This window comes from Lemur catta, chromosome 1 (genome assembly GCF_020740605.2).
Source record: "Lemur catta isolate mLemCat1 chromosome 1, mLemCat1.pri, whole genome shotgun sequence".
NCBI lineage: Eukaryota > Metazoa > Chordata > Mammalia > Primates > Lemuridae > Lemur > Lemur catta.
This window is the reverse complement of record NC_059128.1, coordinates 22,877,786-22,890,377: the sequence shown is the minus strand read 5'-3', so window position 1 is coordinate 22,890,377 and position 12,592 is coordinate 22,877,786. Positions and strand designations below refer to the sequence as shown.

Below are 12,592 nucleotides of genomic sequence, written 5' to 3'. Positions count from 1 at the left end.
TAGGCCTTATCAGCCTGGAGTAGAAACAAGGTCGTGGTAACTGTCATTACCCAGACTTCTGTGGCTTTAGCTCCAACCTGTTCACACGAGATTCCAGGCTTCACCCACGTTCTCCCCTAGGACTTGGGGGACTCCCCGGAAACTGTCTCATAAACACGTCTGGCAGCACTTCCACTGTCCCCTGCCTGGCACTGTCTCCTGTCACATGGTCCTCAGAGGCACTGTGCCGGGAGAGTCCTTCCCTTCCTGGTGTGGCACTTGGGCGTCGCTGGTCATCCCACTGTGCTGCACGCTTGCTGGAGAAACAGCTTTTCTGTATTTATTTGTAGCTCGTTTCTCCACTGGATCCAGACGAGAGTCTCATGGAGTCTGGGCTGGGAGACAGTTCCCGGCAGCACCTTCTCCCGCATTCACAGCCGCCCGCCTCTGCTTGCGTGCCACAGGCTTACGGGGGCGAGCTTGTTCTCCCTGGCTCAGGGTGGACTCCTTCCAGGAGGCTTCTCCGTCCTCCGTGGACCTGACTTCTGTCTTCCCAGCCTGTCAGTGTGCCAGACCCATCCAGACTTGCCTGAGTCCATGGGGGAGCCGGACTCAGGGCTCCAGCTGAGGCCCCTGCTCACATAAGGGACAGGGTCCTGCACGTGCGGTGAGAGAGCTGTGCACTCTACTTCCAGCACCGCCTCTTCCTGGTGGTGTGACCTCGGGTAGTTTTCATCGTCTCTTTGAGCCTTGAGATAACCTCACCCAGGCAGCTGCCTTGCAGTAGCTGGCTTTAGGAATGGCTGGATCCAGATTCTCAAATGATGTCACCAACGAGGCCATCTCTTGCCCTCTCTTGGCTCCACTTTCCTCCAGACTGACATCATTCTCCAGCAAGCGTGGTGGCAAAGGTGACCACCAGCTGCTCTGGGCGTCCACAGCCCTGAAGCTTGTCATCTGAGAAGAAGAGAGATAATCTCCCTCCTTTGTAAAACAGGGACGAGAGGGATGATAATTTCCGCTTTATTGATAGTGCATGGAAAGTGCCTACCACAGTTTCTGAAGTTCATTCATTCAGTAAACATTTATTTTTACTGGACCTTGGGCTAGGTGCTGAGGATCAGGCCTTTCTTGTAATTTCCACCTTGGTTGAGGGAGACAGACAGTAAACAAGTGAACAAACAGGTAAATGGAATAATTGCAAGTTTTTAGGTACCATGCAGGAAACAGGCAGGGTGCTGCGAGTAAGGGGGTGTGGTCAACATTCAGAGAAGACCCTGCTGAGCTGTTGACCTTTAAGCTGAGGCCTGAAGGATGAGAAAGACGCCAGCCCCAGGAAGAGCTTGAAGGATGGTTTCCAGGCCCGTGAAGGCTTAGGGGAAAGAAAGAGTGTGGTGTGTAGGGTGGTGGGATGAGAGGAATTTGGAGCTCTGGACAGGGAAGGCATCACGCATGGCCTTAGAAACCGTGGAAAAAAGTTTGGCTTAATTCTCAGCACAAAGCGAAGCCCTTGACAGGCTTTAAGCAAGAGAGGGAGGGGCTCAGACTTGCTATTTTTAAGTGTCTCTCTCGAGTGGGGCGAGGTGAGCACAGCGATCATTTAGGAGGCTGGGCCAGGATTGCAGGTCGAGAGATGACGGGGGCTCAGACTGTGCTGGTGGCAGCGGAGATGGAGAGAAGCAGGTGGAGCCCTGGTGACGGGAGGTGAGACTGTGAGGGCTTTCTGCAGGACGGATGTGGAGCAGGGGAAAGGGTAGAGCCAAGCTTGTGCCCGAGCTTTTTGGGATGTTATAAGGTGGGGGGTGGTGCTACTTCCTGAGGTCAGGAAGACTTTGGGAAGGACATATTTGGGTGGGAGTGGTCAACAGTTCTCTGGAGCAGATAGAAATGTTATGGGCAGTTAAGACTGGAGCTCAGGGCCAGGCACGGTGGCTCACGCCTGAAATCCTAGCACTCTGGGAGGCTAAGGTGGGAGGATCACTTGAGGTCAGGAGTTCGAGACCAGCCTGAGCAAGAGTGAGACCCGGTCTCTAAAAAAAAAAAAAAAAGACGGGAGCTCAAAGAAGAGGCCCAGGCTGGAGATAAAAATTTAGGAGTCTTTGGCATATCGATGGTAAAACCACAGGGCTGGGCCGGGCGCAGTGGCTCACGCCTGTAATCCTAGCACTCTGGGAGGCCGAGGCAGGTGGATCGCTCGAGGTCAGGAGATCGAGACCAGCCTGAGCAAGAGCGAGACCCCGTCTCTACTAAAAATAGAAAGAAATTATCTGGCCAACTAAAAACCTATATAGAAAAAATTAGCCAGGCATAGTGGCGCATGCCTGTAGTCCCAGCTACTCGGGAGGCTGAGGCAGTAGGATTGCTTAAGCCCAGGAGTTTGAGGTTGCTGTGAGCTAGGCTGATGCCACGGCACTCACTCTAGCCCGGGCAACAAAGTGACACTCTGTCTCAAAAAAAAAAAAACGCAGGGCTGGATGAGGTCACATGGCTAGTAGGTACTCAGTAGATGATACCTGTCTCATTAACTAAGAGAGAATTTTGGTTTTGTACTCATATTCATAAAGACCCAGTTTGGATGCCAGTCCTTGGAAGAATTCTCTCTTCCAAGTAAGCCTCCCCTCATCACCTTTGCCAAAAATCACCTTAATACAATACTTGTATCAGTCACAGGGCAAGTGCATCATAATCTCTTGCAGAGAGAGTAGTTATTTGTCTGCATGTCTTAACTCTCTACGTCATGAGTGCCTAGAGGGGAGGGACGCTGTCTTGTACATCTTTTCAGAAGGTCCCTGCTGTCCTGGGACTTTATGTCGTAGAGAGGCGTTTGTGTGGGCTCTGGAGACACTGACTCCACTTGCTCACTTTGGACAGGAACCCAGATGGAGGGTGACCTTGGCTGCTCCAGGCCAGCCCAGCCTCAGGGGTCCGAAGGCTCTGCCTTTCTGAGCCCTGCTCTCATTGAGAATCAGGGGCACCTCCAGCGCTGTGTCAGAGGGGATGTTTTCCCCGATTTCTTCAACAATAAGGAACTTGTTCTCTCCATGACGGGAAGCCTGGAGGTAGGTGGGTCCAGGCTGGGCACTCAGCAGAGCTCCACACTCAGGGCTCTGGGCTGACTCTTGGGATTCTCTTGGTTTTCCATCATGATTCCAAGATGACTGCGGCAGCTCCAAGCTTGATGTCTTCATCCGGTGGTGACCAGAGGCAGGAGTAGGAGCTATTTCTTCTCTGTCATTTCTTAAGAGCAAGAAAACCTTTCCCAGAAGTCCCCCAACAGACTCCTCCTCGTGTCTCATTGGCCAGAATCATGTCATGTGTCTGTGCCTAAGCCAGTCACTTGGCGAGGGGACGCGCTCAGAGCCAGCCTTGGCTGAGACCAGTCCAGATTCCCACTGCGGCTAGGGAGGGGCTCTGCCTCCCTGCACAGCAGGATCTCAAGGGGTCACATGAACAAAATCGGGTCCTTTCAATAAAGAAGAATGACGGGATAGTGGTCAGGTGGGCACTCCCTATCAGGATTTATCTAGGCTTGAAGGCTTTGCTGCTTCGGGAGAGATCCCTGGGAGGTAGCCCGTGCGGGAAGGTGCTGAGAGGGGCTGTCGGGCCAGCCCGACCTTGCTGAGTGGGGTCCCTGTGGTGAGCCGGGTCTAGGTCTGGCCTTAGCCCTCAAGCAGGGGACCTGCAGCTGTGGCAGCAGACACCTCTGGGCGTCTGGCTGTGTGTTGAGATGTTCCAGTCTGACAGCTCCTGCCTGAGAGACATTTCCAGTTTCGCAGTGACTCAGTCATCAGCAGCGCACACACGCCCCTGAAAGGACCGAGGGTTCTGCTTCTGCGGAAAGCAGCCGGGTGCTAAAGCCTTTTGGCAGCACCGCTGGGCCCCTTGTTACGACTTCATGGGCACCGAGCGCTTCTCCGACCTTCTCTCTGGTGACCCTCCTGGTGCTGCAGGCGGTGGGCACAGACGGCGTCAGCATTCCCAGTGTCGGGATGAGGACACTGAGTAGATAAAGATTATGGGACTTACCCAGGGTCACGCGGTCCTGCTGTGAGGTGGGGAGATGGTGTCGCCAGGCGGTGAGGACGTGGGCTCGGGGGCTGGACTGCCTGGGCTTAAGTGGTGACTCACCACTTACTTAGCTGTGGACCTTGAGCAGTTACTTAGCTTCTCAGTACCTCAGTTTCCTCATCTTAAATGGGGATAATATACTTAACCTGATAGCGTTGTTGTGAGGATGAAATAAATTAATGCACCGTGCATTGTCAGAGTGCTGTCATCATCATCATCTTTCTGGAGGCTGAAAAGGGGTCAGAGCCACACTGTCACGCTCAGTGTCCTGGCTGGGGGCAGTTATGTTCCTAGAGCCACGCAGAGCTCAGGGACAGGGAAGTGGGGGGAAGCCAGACCCTAAACACCAGATGGGTCAGGGGCTGTGAGATGACCAGCATGGAGGGCTAGTCCTGGGTCCTACGCTGGGGCATCGGGACCTCAGGCTACGTGTGGGGTGAGACAGGCTTCAGTGTGGAGGGTGGTGGTAAGCACCGGAGCGTGGGCAGCAGTGTAGGCCTGGTGGGGTGCAGGGTTTGGGGCAAGATTTTGGAGTTGGGCTGGGGTCAGGAGCTCAGACCTATGAGCTGTACCAGCCTGCACTTGGCTGGGGGGATGGGGGACCAGACTCAGCTGGTATCAGCTTCCAGGGCTCCTTCCAGGCCTGGCCTAAAATCGGTGGCCAGCACAGAAGCCCTGGAGAACCTGGCCCTTCCTGACGTGCTCTTGTGCTGCGTCCAGCCCTCGCCCACACGTGGGGCACAGACATCCCATGTGGGTTTGTCAGGTTACACAGCCCCTCGTGCCACGCTTTTCTTTGGGGACTGCTCTCTCCTGGAGCTTCCTTACAGCCCCTCCATCGCAGGCTGCCAGCCTCTCGCCACCCCACGCCAACCGTCCGTTTCTGTCTCCCTGTTGCTGCCGCAGGACACAGAGATCCGCAACAATGCGGCCAACTACCTCCCCCAGATCAGCCAGCTCCTCAACCACGTGCCGCGCCAGATGCTGCTCATCTTCAAGACCAACGACCTGCTGCGCGGCATCGAGGCCGCCCTGGGCACCCGCGCCAGCGCCAGCTCCTTCCTCAACATGTCACGTTGCTGCATCAGGGCGCTGGCCAAGTGAGTGTGGGCCCTGGCGGCTCCCGCCTCCCAGCCCCAGGGCTCCTGCCTTTGCCTCTCTTTTCCCCACCTCCTGAACTTCCCAATCTCCAGATCTCCCTGCAGGGAAAGTGAGGGGCAGAAAACAGCTCTAGGGAACTTATTGATGCCTCAGGGTGGTATTTTGGGGTGGTGCAGAGAACCACCTGTGCTTATTAAATGGATTCTAGGGCCTCACCCTCCCAGTCCAGCTTTCCAGGCAGTTCTTACCCTCGGTAAAGTTTGAGATGTTTTCTTAGAGTTTCAGCTCCATCCCAATGTCCCCTGGGCTTGGGATCAGGAAGCCCTGGTGTGTATCTCACCTCTAACTGGTCCCGGGACTTGGCTCCTTAGGGTGCCAGGCAGCCAGGCCAGAGTTCTTTTTCCTGCAGGTGTGAATATGATTCGTGGAAGTGTGGCCAGCAGGGTCTCTGATCCTCTCAGATGCCCCAGCACCTTTAGGGTGTTAACGAGGAAGAAAGCTGTGCTTCCTTGGGGAGAGAGCTCCAGAGGAACGAGGGTTCTAGGACCTTCAACTGAGGGGGGCAAATATGTGAGAGTGCCCTCACCCATGGGAGGAGGCCTAGGTGGTGGTCGGTGCCCAGCCCATCCCTCCTGGGCAGGGAATGGGTCATTCTGGGAAACTAGCTGGTGAAGGGAGATTGACCACATAGATCACGTATCCACTATCAAATATCCAATTAGTTTGTAGCAAAATACACTGCAGGCGGAAAGGGCCGACTGAGATTTATTCTTCCTTTGAGGGTGCAGGAAATGAACTCTTGAAGAGGTCATCGTCACAAACACCAATTTTCATCATGTCCTTTTGTTGGTGTTGAAGGGGTTGAGCTGAATCCACAAGGGCCTCAGCCTCCCAGGACCACCTGGCCAGGTTTCCAAGTGATTCTTATCCTCGGAGACTTTGGAAAGGCTTGAGTATATTTGAGTTTGGGGGTTCTGGATTGGCACATATTTACTGTACTTTTGGAAAAGGAAACACAAGAATATTCTACCCAATGGGTCTGTCAGACTTTTGATGCCCTGTGAAACACCTGCTTTTGCTTATCTCACGTATTTGAAAAACCCCTTTGGAGTATTTGAGCTTCTCTAGTCCCTGGCTGGGCGGTGGTGGGGTCCCGTAACCGAGAGCAGCCCCCAGGGGCAGGGAGCTCGTGAGCTGGCCCAGGCCACCACCTGTTTTTCTGAATGATGGCAAGCTAGTGTTTCTTGCCTCTTTATCTCTTCTCTCCTTTCTTCTTTCCCCTCCTCCAGGCACAAGAAGAAGAACACCTGTTCATTCTTGAGAAGGACGCAGATCTCCTGCAGCGAGGCCTTCAGCCTGTGGCAGATCAGCCTTCACGAGCTCATGCTGCGTGTGAAGGGGCTGAGGCTGCCCAGCTGGGCCGTGGCCCTGCTCTGCTGGCTGTTTCCTGCTCCACACTGAGAGGACTTGTGTCCCTGGCCCCTTCCTGGTGTCCTTTCACTCCTCAGTCCCTGTTTTTGCTGCGTGGTGGCCTGCAGCCCCAGGGTCATTGTCCAGGGCACTGTTACACTCCACCTTTGGAATTCCGCTCCCCTCACTGCGGCCCGTGTCTCAGGGCCCCAGGCTGAACTGTGGAGTAGCTTTCTCGCCTTCTCCAACGGAGGACTCAGCAGCCCACTTCCCTCTCCTGGAATGTGCCATAGGGTTGGATGTCCCCCCACTTCGTCAACCCTTTCTATGGTCAGGATGGACCACACATGCCACTGAGGGCATATTGAATGTGTAGGATGTTTGATTTTGTTGGAGGTGAGCATGGTCTCTGAACTTTCTAGAGAACAGTTCCCTCTCCTTGCCATGTCAGTCCTCAGGAGTGTCACACCCTAGCGAGGTGGTTTGGCCTCTGAGGGCAGACTCTGCTGCAGCTGTGAATTCACTGCTGTCACAGTGATCCCTTTGGTGTTTTACGTACTGTGTTTCAATAAAAACCACGTCAAGGTTGCAGGGTTTGTCCATCCTAGCTCACTGCCCACCCCCCATCTGACCCCAAGCGCATGCCCTTTTAGAGAGCTTGCCAAGGGCTTACAGTTCCTCTTGGTTGCTGCTTCGTCAGGGTTTCCCAGGGAGACCTAGGGAGAAAAAGTCAGGGCCTGGTTGGTATTCTGGGTTGGAGTGAGTCTAGTGGACCTGAATGCCAAGTGCCAGTGTGATCTTTTGCTTGACCTCTTATCCCTATAATCCTTCCAACCTGTGGGGCCACTTCCTACTTCTTGGAGGTTTCTCCTACCTTCCAAGATCTGAGACCTTGGTTGGAGGAACCGAGAAGTCCAAGGCCAGTCAGAGGCTCAGCCAAAACCTTGGACTTTGGTTCCCCTGGGTTCTCACCTCATTTCCTGTTACCCAGGCACCTGCTTTGTTCTAATTGTTTTATCCTGACTTATTTGGTTCTCATTCAGTGACCTCAGTTTCAGGCCTGGGATTCTACCAGGTCCCCCCAGTGCTTCTGGAGATGTTAGTCCTACTGCTGAAACCTTGGTCGCTGTGGCTAGGTTGCCACTCTGACACCTGTGTCACCTGTTTGAACTGCGTTTCTACCCCATCCTCCCCCCAGCCTGGTTGTCTGCTCCTTTTTCTGGGACATCCCCAGATTCCTGCTCTATCTCCTGTGTGTAGGTGGTCTCCAGGCCCCTGAGATCCTAGATTCGGAAGATCCTGGCTGTCACCGAGCACTCACGCTCACGGACAGTGATTGCATTTGAATCTCTGATCTTACGTCACCCCATTCACAAGGGCAGAAAAACCCTGAGTTTGAGCCTCATTTTCTGTTCTTTTTATTCATAATACCATGAGCAGATTTTTCAGTGACCAAAGACGATTCACAATCCTTTTATTTCCTGAAAGAATTAATTGTTCTTAGTGACCAGTTGGATGCATCCAGGGGCCTGCGAGTCATTTGCAGTGTCTGTTGTTAATCATGAGGATGCATGCTGCATATTATATTTTATGGTGTCTTTTATAGCCACTGAAGTAAATATAAATGTCCTTTCTGTTCAAGGTAATGGTTGCTTGCTTTTCACTTTTGATGTACTGGTTGGCTGCCTGCTGCCCTGGGATGGAAAACATCAGCGTGTTGCCATGGGCCCAGCACCCAGAACAGTTATCCAGGCAGAGCAGAGAGGTGGGAAGAGTTGGGGGTACAGGGCAGTTTGAGAATAGGAGGGGAGTAGATGGATATTTATTGAGTGCCTTCCACATGTGAAGAGGCCATTAGGCTCTGTAAATACATTACATCATTGAGTTGTCCCATCAGCTCTTCGAGAGAGGGATCATTAGCCTCGTTTCACAGAGGTGAACCAAGGCTCAGAGAGGCTTAGTAATTTGCCTGTGGTCACACAGCTGCTGAGTGGTGGCCTAGGCTTTGTTTTTTATTCCACAGTGCTGTAGAGAGAGATTCACTTGCACCTTGGGTTGTCTTATGTGCTTGAGCTAAGTCTCAAATCCCCCAATTTCAGAGGAAATTATATTTCCAGGGAAGGTGGGGAGTGGGGGCAGAGAGCGAACGGGTAAAGGAGACAAAAGTTCTGAGAAATGCAGACTGAGCCTAGGTTTTCTCTAGGGCCTAAGACAGGGTGAACCTGAACCACTACAATACCGCAGTGCAATTCTGACACCCGCCACCCGGAGTTAGTGCGGACTCTGCAGGCTGAAGGGCACAGTTCCCCATCAGACTGTCCTCACTTCAGATACTAGCTGCAGGTTTCGGGGTCCCCATACTACCTGCACTTCTGACCAACTGCCTACAAATTCAGGGGTTCCCATAACCCCCTTGTGTTCGATAATTTGCTATTGTAGAATGATTGACAGAACTCAGGAAAGCACCATTCTTTTCATTCCAGTTTTATTATAAACGACACGACTCAGGACAGCCAAACGCAGGAGACGTGCAGGGGCGTCTGGGAGGGTCCCGAATGCAGAGCTTCCATGTAGTCAAGGTGCAGCGTTCCTCGCCCACTCCCACGATCAGAGATGTTCTGTTTCCGCGTTACATGCTGCCCAGGGGCCTCCTGCCAAAGTGGCAGGGCTCCAAAATCGTGAGCGTCTAGCGCCATCTCAGAGAAACAAGTGGCTCCAAGAGGCACTCCAGCAAGTCCTGGGGAGCCAGACCTGTTGGGGGTTTTGGAATGACCCTCGGTGTAGGCAAATGTGAGAGGAGTCTTACATGGAGCCATGCAGTGTGGCACTTGGGGCTTCAGGAAAGGTGCAGCCACGAGGAGCCAGGATCCAAGCTGGGAGCCGGTGATTGGGCAAGATCTTCATAGATGATGAGCAGAACCAGAGGGTGGCACGCTCCTGGCAGCCGGGCATGTTGGACCAGTGTGTTTGTGGGGCTGGATCCGGGGGTCCACATTTGACAAGGGGCCTTGACTGCCAGGTGACTGGTGCCACCGCTACTGGTAACCGGTGAAAGGAGAATCGTTAGAGGCCCAGCCCCTGCAAGCCTTACCTGCAAAAGATTTTGGTAAAAGCCAAAAGTTTGGTAAAGAGCAATTTTTTCAAAAAGCCTGTGTTCTTACTTCCTTTCTTCCCTCCCCTCCTCCCTCCTTTTCTTCCTTTTCATCCCTCTCCCTCCTACCTTCCTCCCTGCTTCCTTCTCTCTCTGCCCACTCCTGGTTATGGGGCTGCACAGACTGGCTCGGCTCTCTCCTTTTCTAAAGGGAGGACGGGATCAGGCCTCAGAAGAGTAAATGATAAACCCTGGGCTGTAGCTGCGATGTCCATTTTCCTGCGGTCAGTGCCTCCCGGCCTGGTTTACTTGGCTTCTGTGGAAGCTGCCTCTGCCCGGCCATCAGCAGCCCCACCCCGAGCCAGGTCCCTCTGCCCCTGGCCAGCACTAGTGGGGAGAGGAAGGCCATTTTTCCCAGTTCTGCCTTTGGCTCGACCGTCGCAGAGTTCCTTTGATGCTTCTTCCTGTGTTCTTTCCTGCGTGCGAGAGGAACAGACAGGCTCTTAAGACTGGTGAAATGACGGGGCTTCAGCCTGCCTGACCCCTGCCATAGCAGCTCCTGTTTCCTCACCCCCTCGCCCTGCACGTTCATTCTAGAGCAGTGCCTCTTAAACTTTCTCGTGTAAATGAATAACCTGGGATCTCATTAAAACGCAGGTTCTGACTCAGTGAGTCTGAGGTGGGCCTGAGGTTTTGCATTTCTAATGAGCTCCCAGGGGACGCCAGTGCCGCCGGTCCGGGAACCACATCTTCAGAACCACTGATCTGCATCCTTGCGACTGAAAAGTGTGGTCTGGGGGCCGGGGATTTTTGTAAAATTGTGTTTTGTTGTAACTTAATTTTGAAATAATTTTAGATTTACTGTAGAAGTTGCAAAAATAGTACAGAGGTTTTCTGCAAACCCTTCACCTACCTTTCCCCAATATTAACATCTTACATAACCATGCTACCTTGATTAATAAGAAATTAACATTAGGACACTACTATTAGCTAAACTCCAGATGTTATTCCAGCTTCACCACTGTCCTCACCAACATCCTCTGTGTCCCAGGATCCCGTCCAGGTTGCCACCTTGCATTTAGTTGCCATGTCTCCTTACTCTCCTCTGGCCTGTGACACCCACAGGGGGCCACCAACTGCTTAACATCATTGCTGACTGGGTGGGGTGGGGGTCGTGGCCTTGATACAGCCGGCCACCAGCCAGGGGAGAGTCTCACGTGCCCGTGCTGGGCACCGGTAGGTGGCTGCCAGGCCAAGCTGGTGCACAGGGCTCCAGCCTCTGACTTTCCTGGCCTTTCATGACCTTGATGCTGTTGGAGAGTACTGGTCAGGTGTTTTGTAAGACGTCTCTCAGTCTGGGTTTGTCTTGTGTTTTCTCATGTAGCCTGGGGTGATGGGTTTGGGGAAGAACACAACAGACGTGGCCCTCTCATCACATCCTCTCTGGAGAACGTGATAGCCACGTGACTTACTGCTTTTGTTCTTCAAAGCTCCCCAGTCAGGGTTGGGACGCTTGATTCTGGCTCACATACCTTCCAGGTGTCTTCAGAGAAGGAAGAAATGCAGCCTCCACACGTGGGCTTCAGGCAGAGCCTCTGGGAGGAAGGGAGTCCTGGCTGCTTCCAAAGTAAAAGGCTCTCAGGAAAATAAAAACTGCAGATAAGCCTTAGTCCGTTTTTGTGTTTCTATTAATATAAAGGAATACCTGAGATGGGTAATGTATAAGGAAAAGAGGGTTGGCTCACAGTTCTGTAGGCTGCACAGGAAGCCTGGCACCCACATCTGCTTCTGCTGATGGCTTCTTCCGCTCACGGCTGAAGGTGAAGGGCCCCACGGTGGGACAGAAAGCAAGAGCGTGAGAGGGGAGGGAGATGCCAAGCTCTTTTTAACAACCAGCTCTCAGGAACTAATACAGAGAGAACTCACTTGCCCCAACCAGGGCATTAATCTATTCATGAGGGACCTGCCCCCAGGACCCAAACACCTCCCATTAGGCCCCCACCTCCAACAGCAGGGATCAAATTGCAACATGAGATTTGGAGGGGGCAAATATCCGAATTATAGCAATGCTGACATTTACCACACTTAACTCTTTAAGCAGACACACAAATGTAATGACAAATAGATGTAACATTGAATTCTCCTCAAAAGAGATCTAGCACTAGGGATTTTGTTTTCCAGGGGTATTTGCAGTTCTAGAAATGGTAGTCACCAGTGGGTCACTGGCAGGACGCCCTCTGGTCAATCACCTCTGAGTGGTGGGCCTGGAGCCCGCCTGCACTAGCCTGACCTGGCAGCCACCTACCGGTGCCCAGCGAGGGCACATCAGAGTCTCCCCTGGCCTGGTGGCCAGCTGTATCAAGCCCGTGACCCCCCAGTCAGGAATGATGGAAGTAGTTGGTGGCCCTTCTGTGGGTGTAATGATGGAGATGGAAGGCTGGAGGGACGGACTGCTGGCACGTGGACTTTCTTCTCTCCAAGGCTAACACTGGATGGGACACGAAGCCCTTCCAGTCTCCATGCTGGTGAATTGGGGACAGAGGTCGGGGGCTCTGGCTCTTCCTTGTCCTCTTAAAGCTGCCAGAAAGCACAGCTGAGCTGTGTAGTTGGTGGGAGGCTGCCTTCTTTGTCCCCTGGTTCCTTTCTCCTTCCTCTGCCAAAGGTAAGTGCATGCACATCAGTATCTGCACACATCTGTTGACAGTGGCTGCCGCCATTGCTGAGACAGGCGTTCTAGGGTGTCATTAAGGGCATGGGCACTTGAGTTCACCTGAGTTCAAATCCTGTTAGCCTCATGGTTCTGTGTGATCTTGGGCAAGTAGCCCAACCTCTCTCAGCCTCAAGTCCTCTGAAAAGTGGAGGTAATAGTACCTCCCTCAAAGGTACGTTGGGAGGATCAAGTTACATAACATATGCAGTGCACTGGAAAATGTGCTTGGAGAA

The 12,592-nt window shown here is 53.0% G+C and overlaps 1 protein-coding gene across 5 annotated transcripts in view; it reads left to right on the top strand.

Annotated features, from left to right (window-relative positions):
- Positions 1-6,699, top strand: part of ADCK1 (aarF domain containing kinase 1) — a 102,623-nt gene extending 95,924 nt beyond the window's left edge. For all 5 annotated transcript variants that reach the window (XM_045562620.1, XM_045562612.1, XM_045562592.1 and 2 more), the window contains 2 exons: positions 4,954-5,147; positions 6,438-6,699. In XM_045562620.1, coding sequence (XP_045418576.1) covers positions 4,954-5,147; positions 6,438-6,609 — 366 coding nt within the window. In that variant the 3' untranslated portion in view covers positions 6,610-6,699. The remainder of the gene's footprint in view (positions 1-4,953; positions 5,148-6,437) is intronic.
- Positions 6,700-12,592: the final 5,893 nt, after the last annotated feature.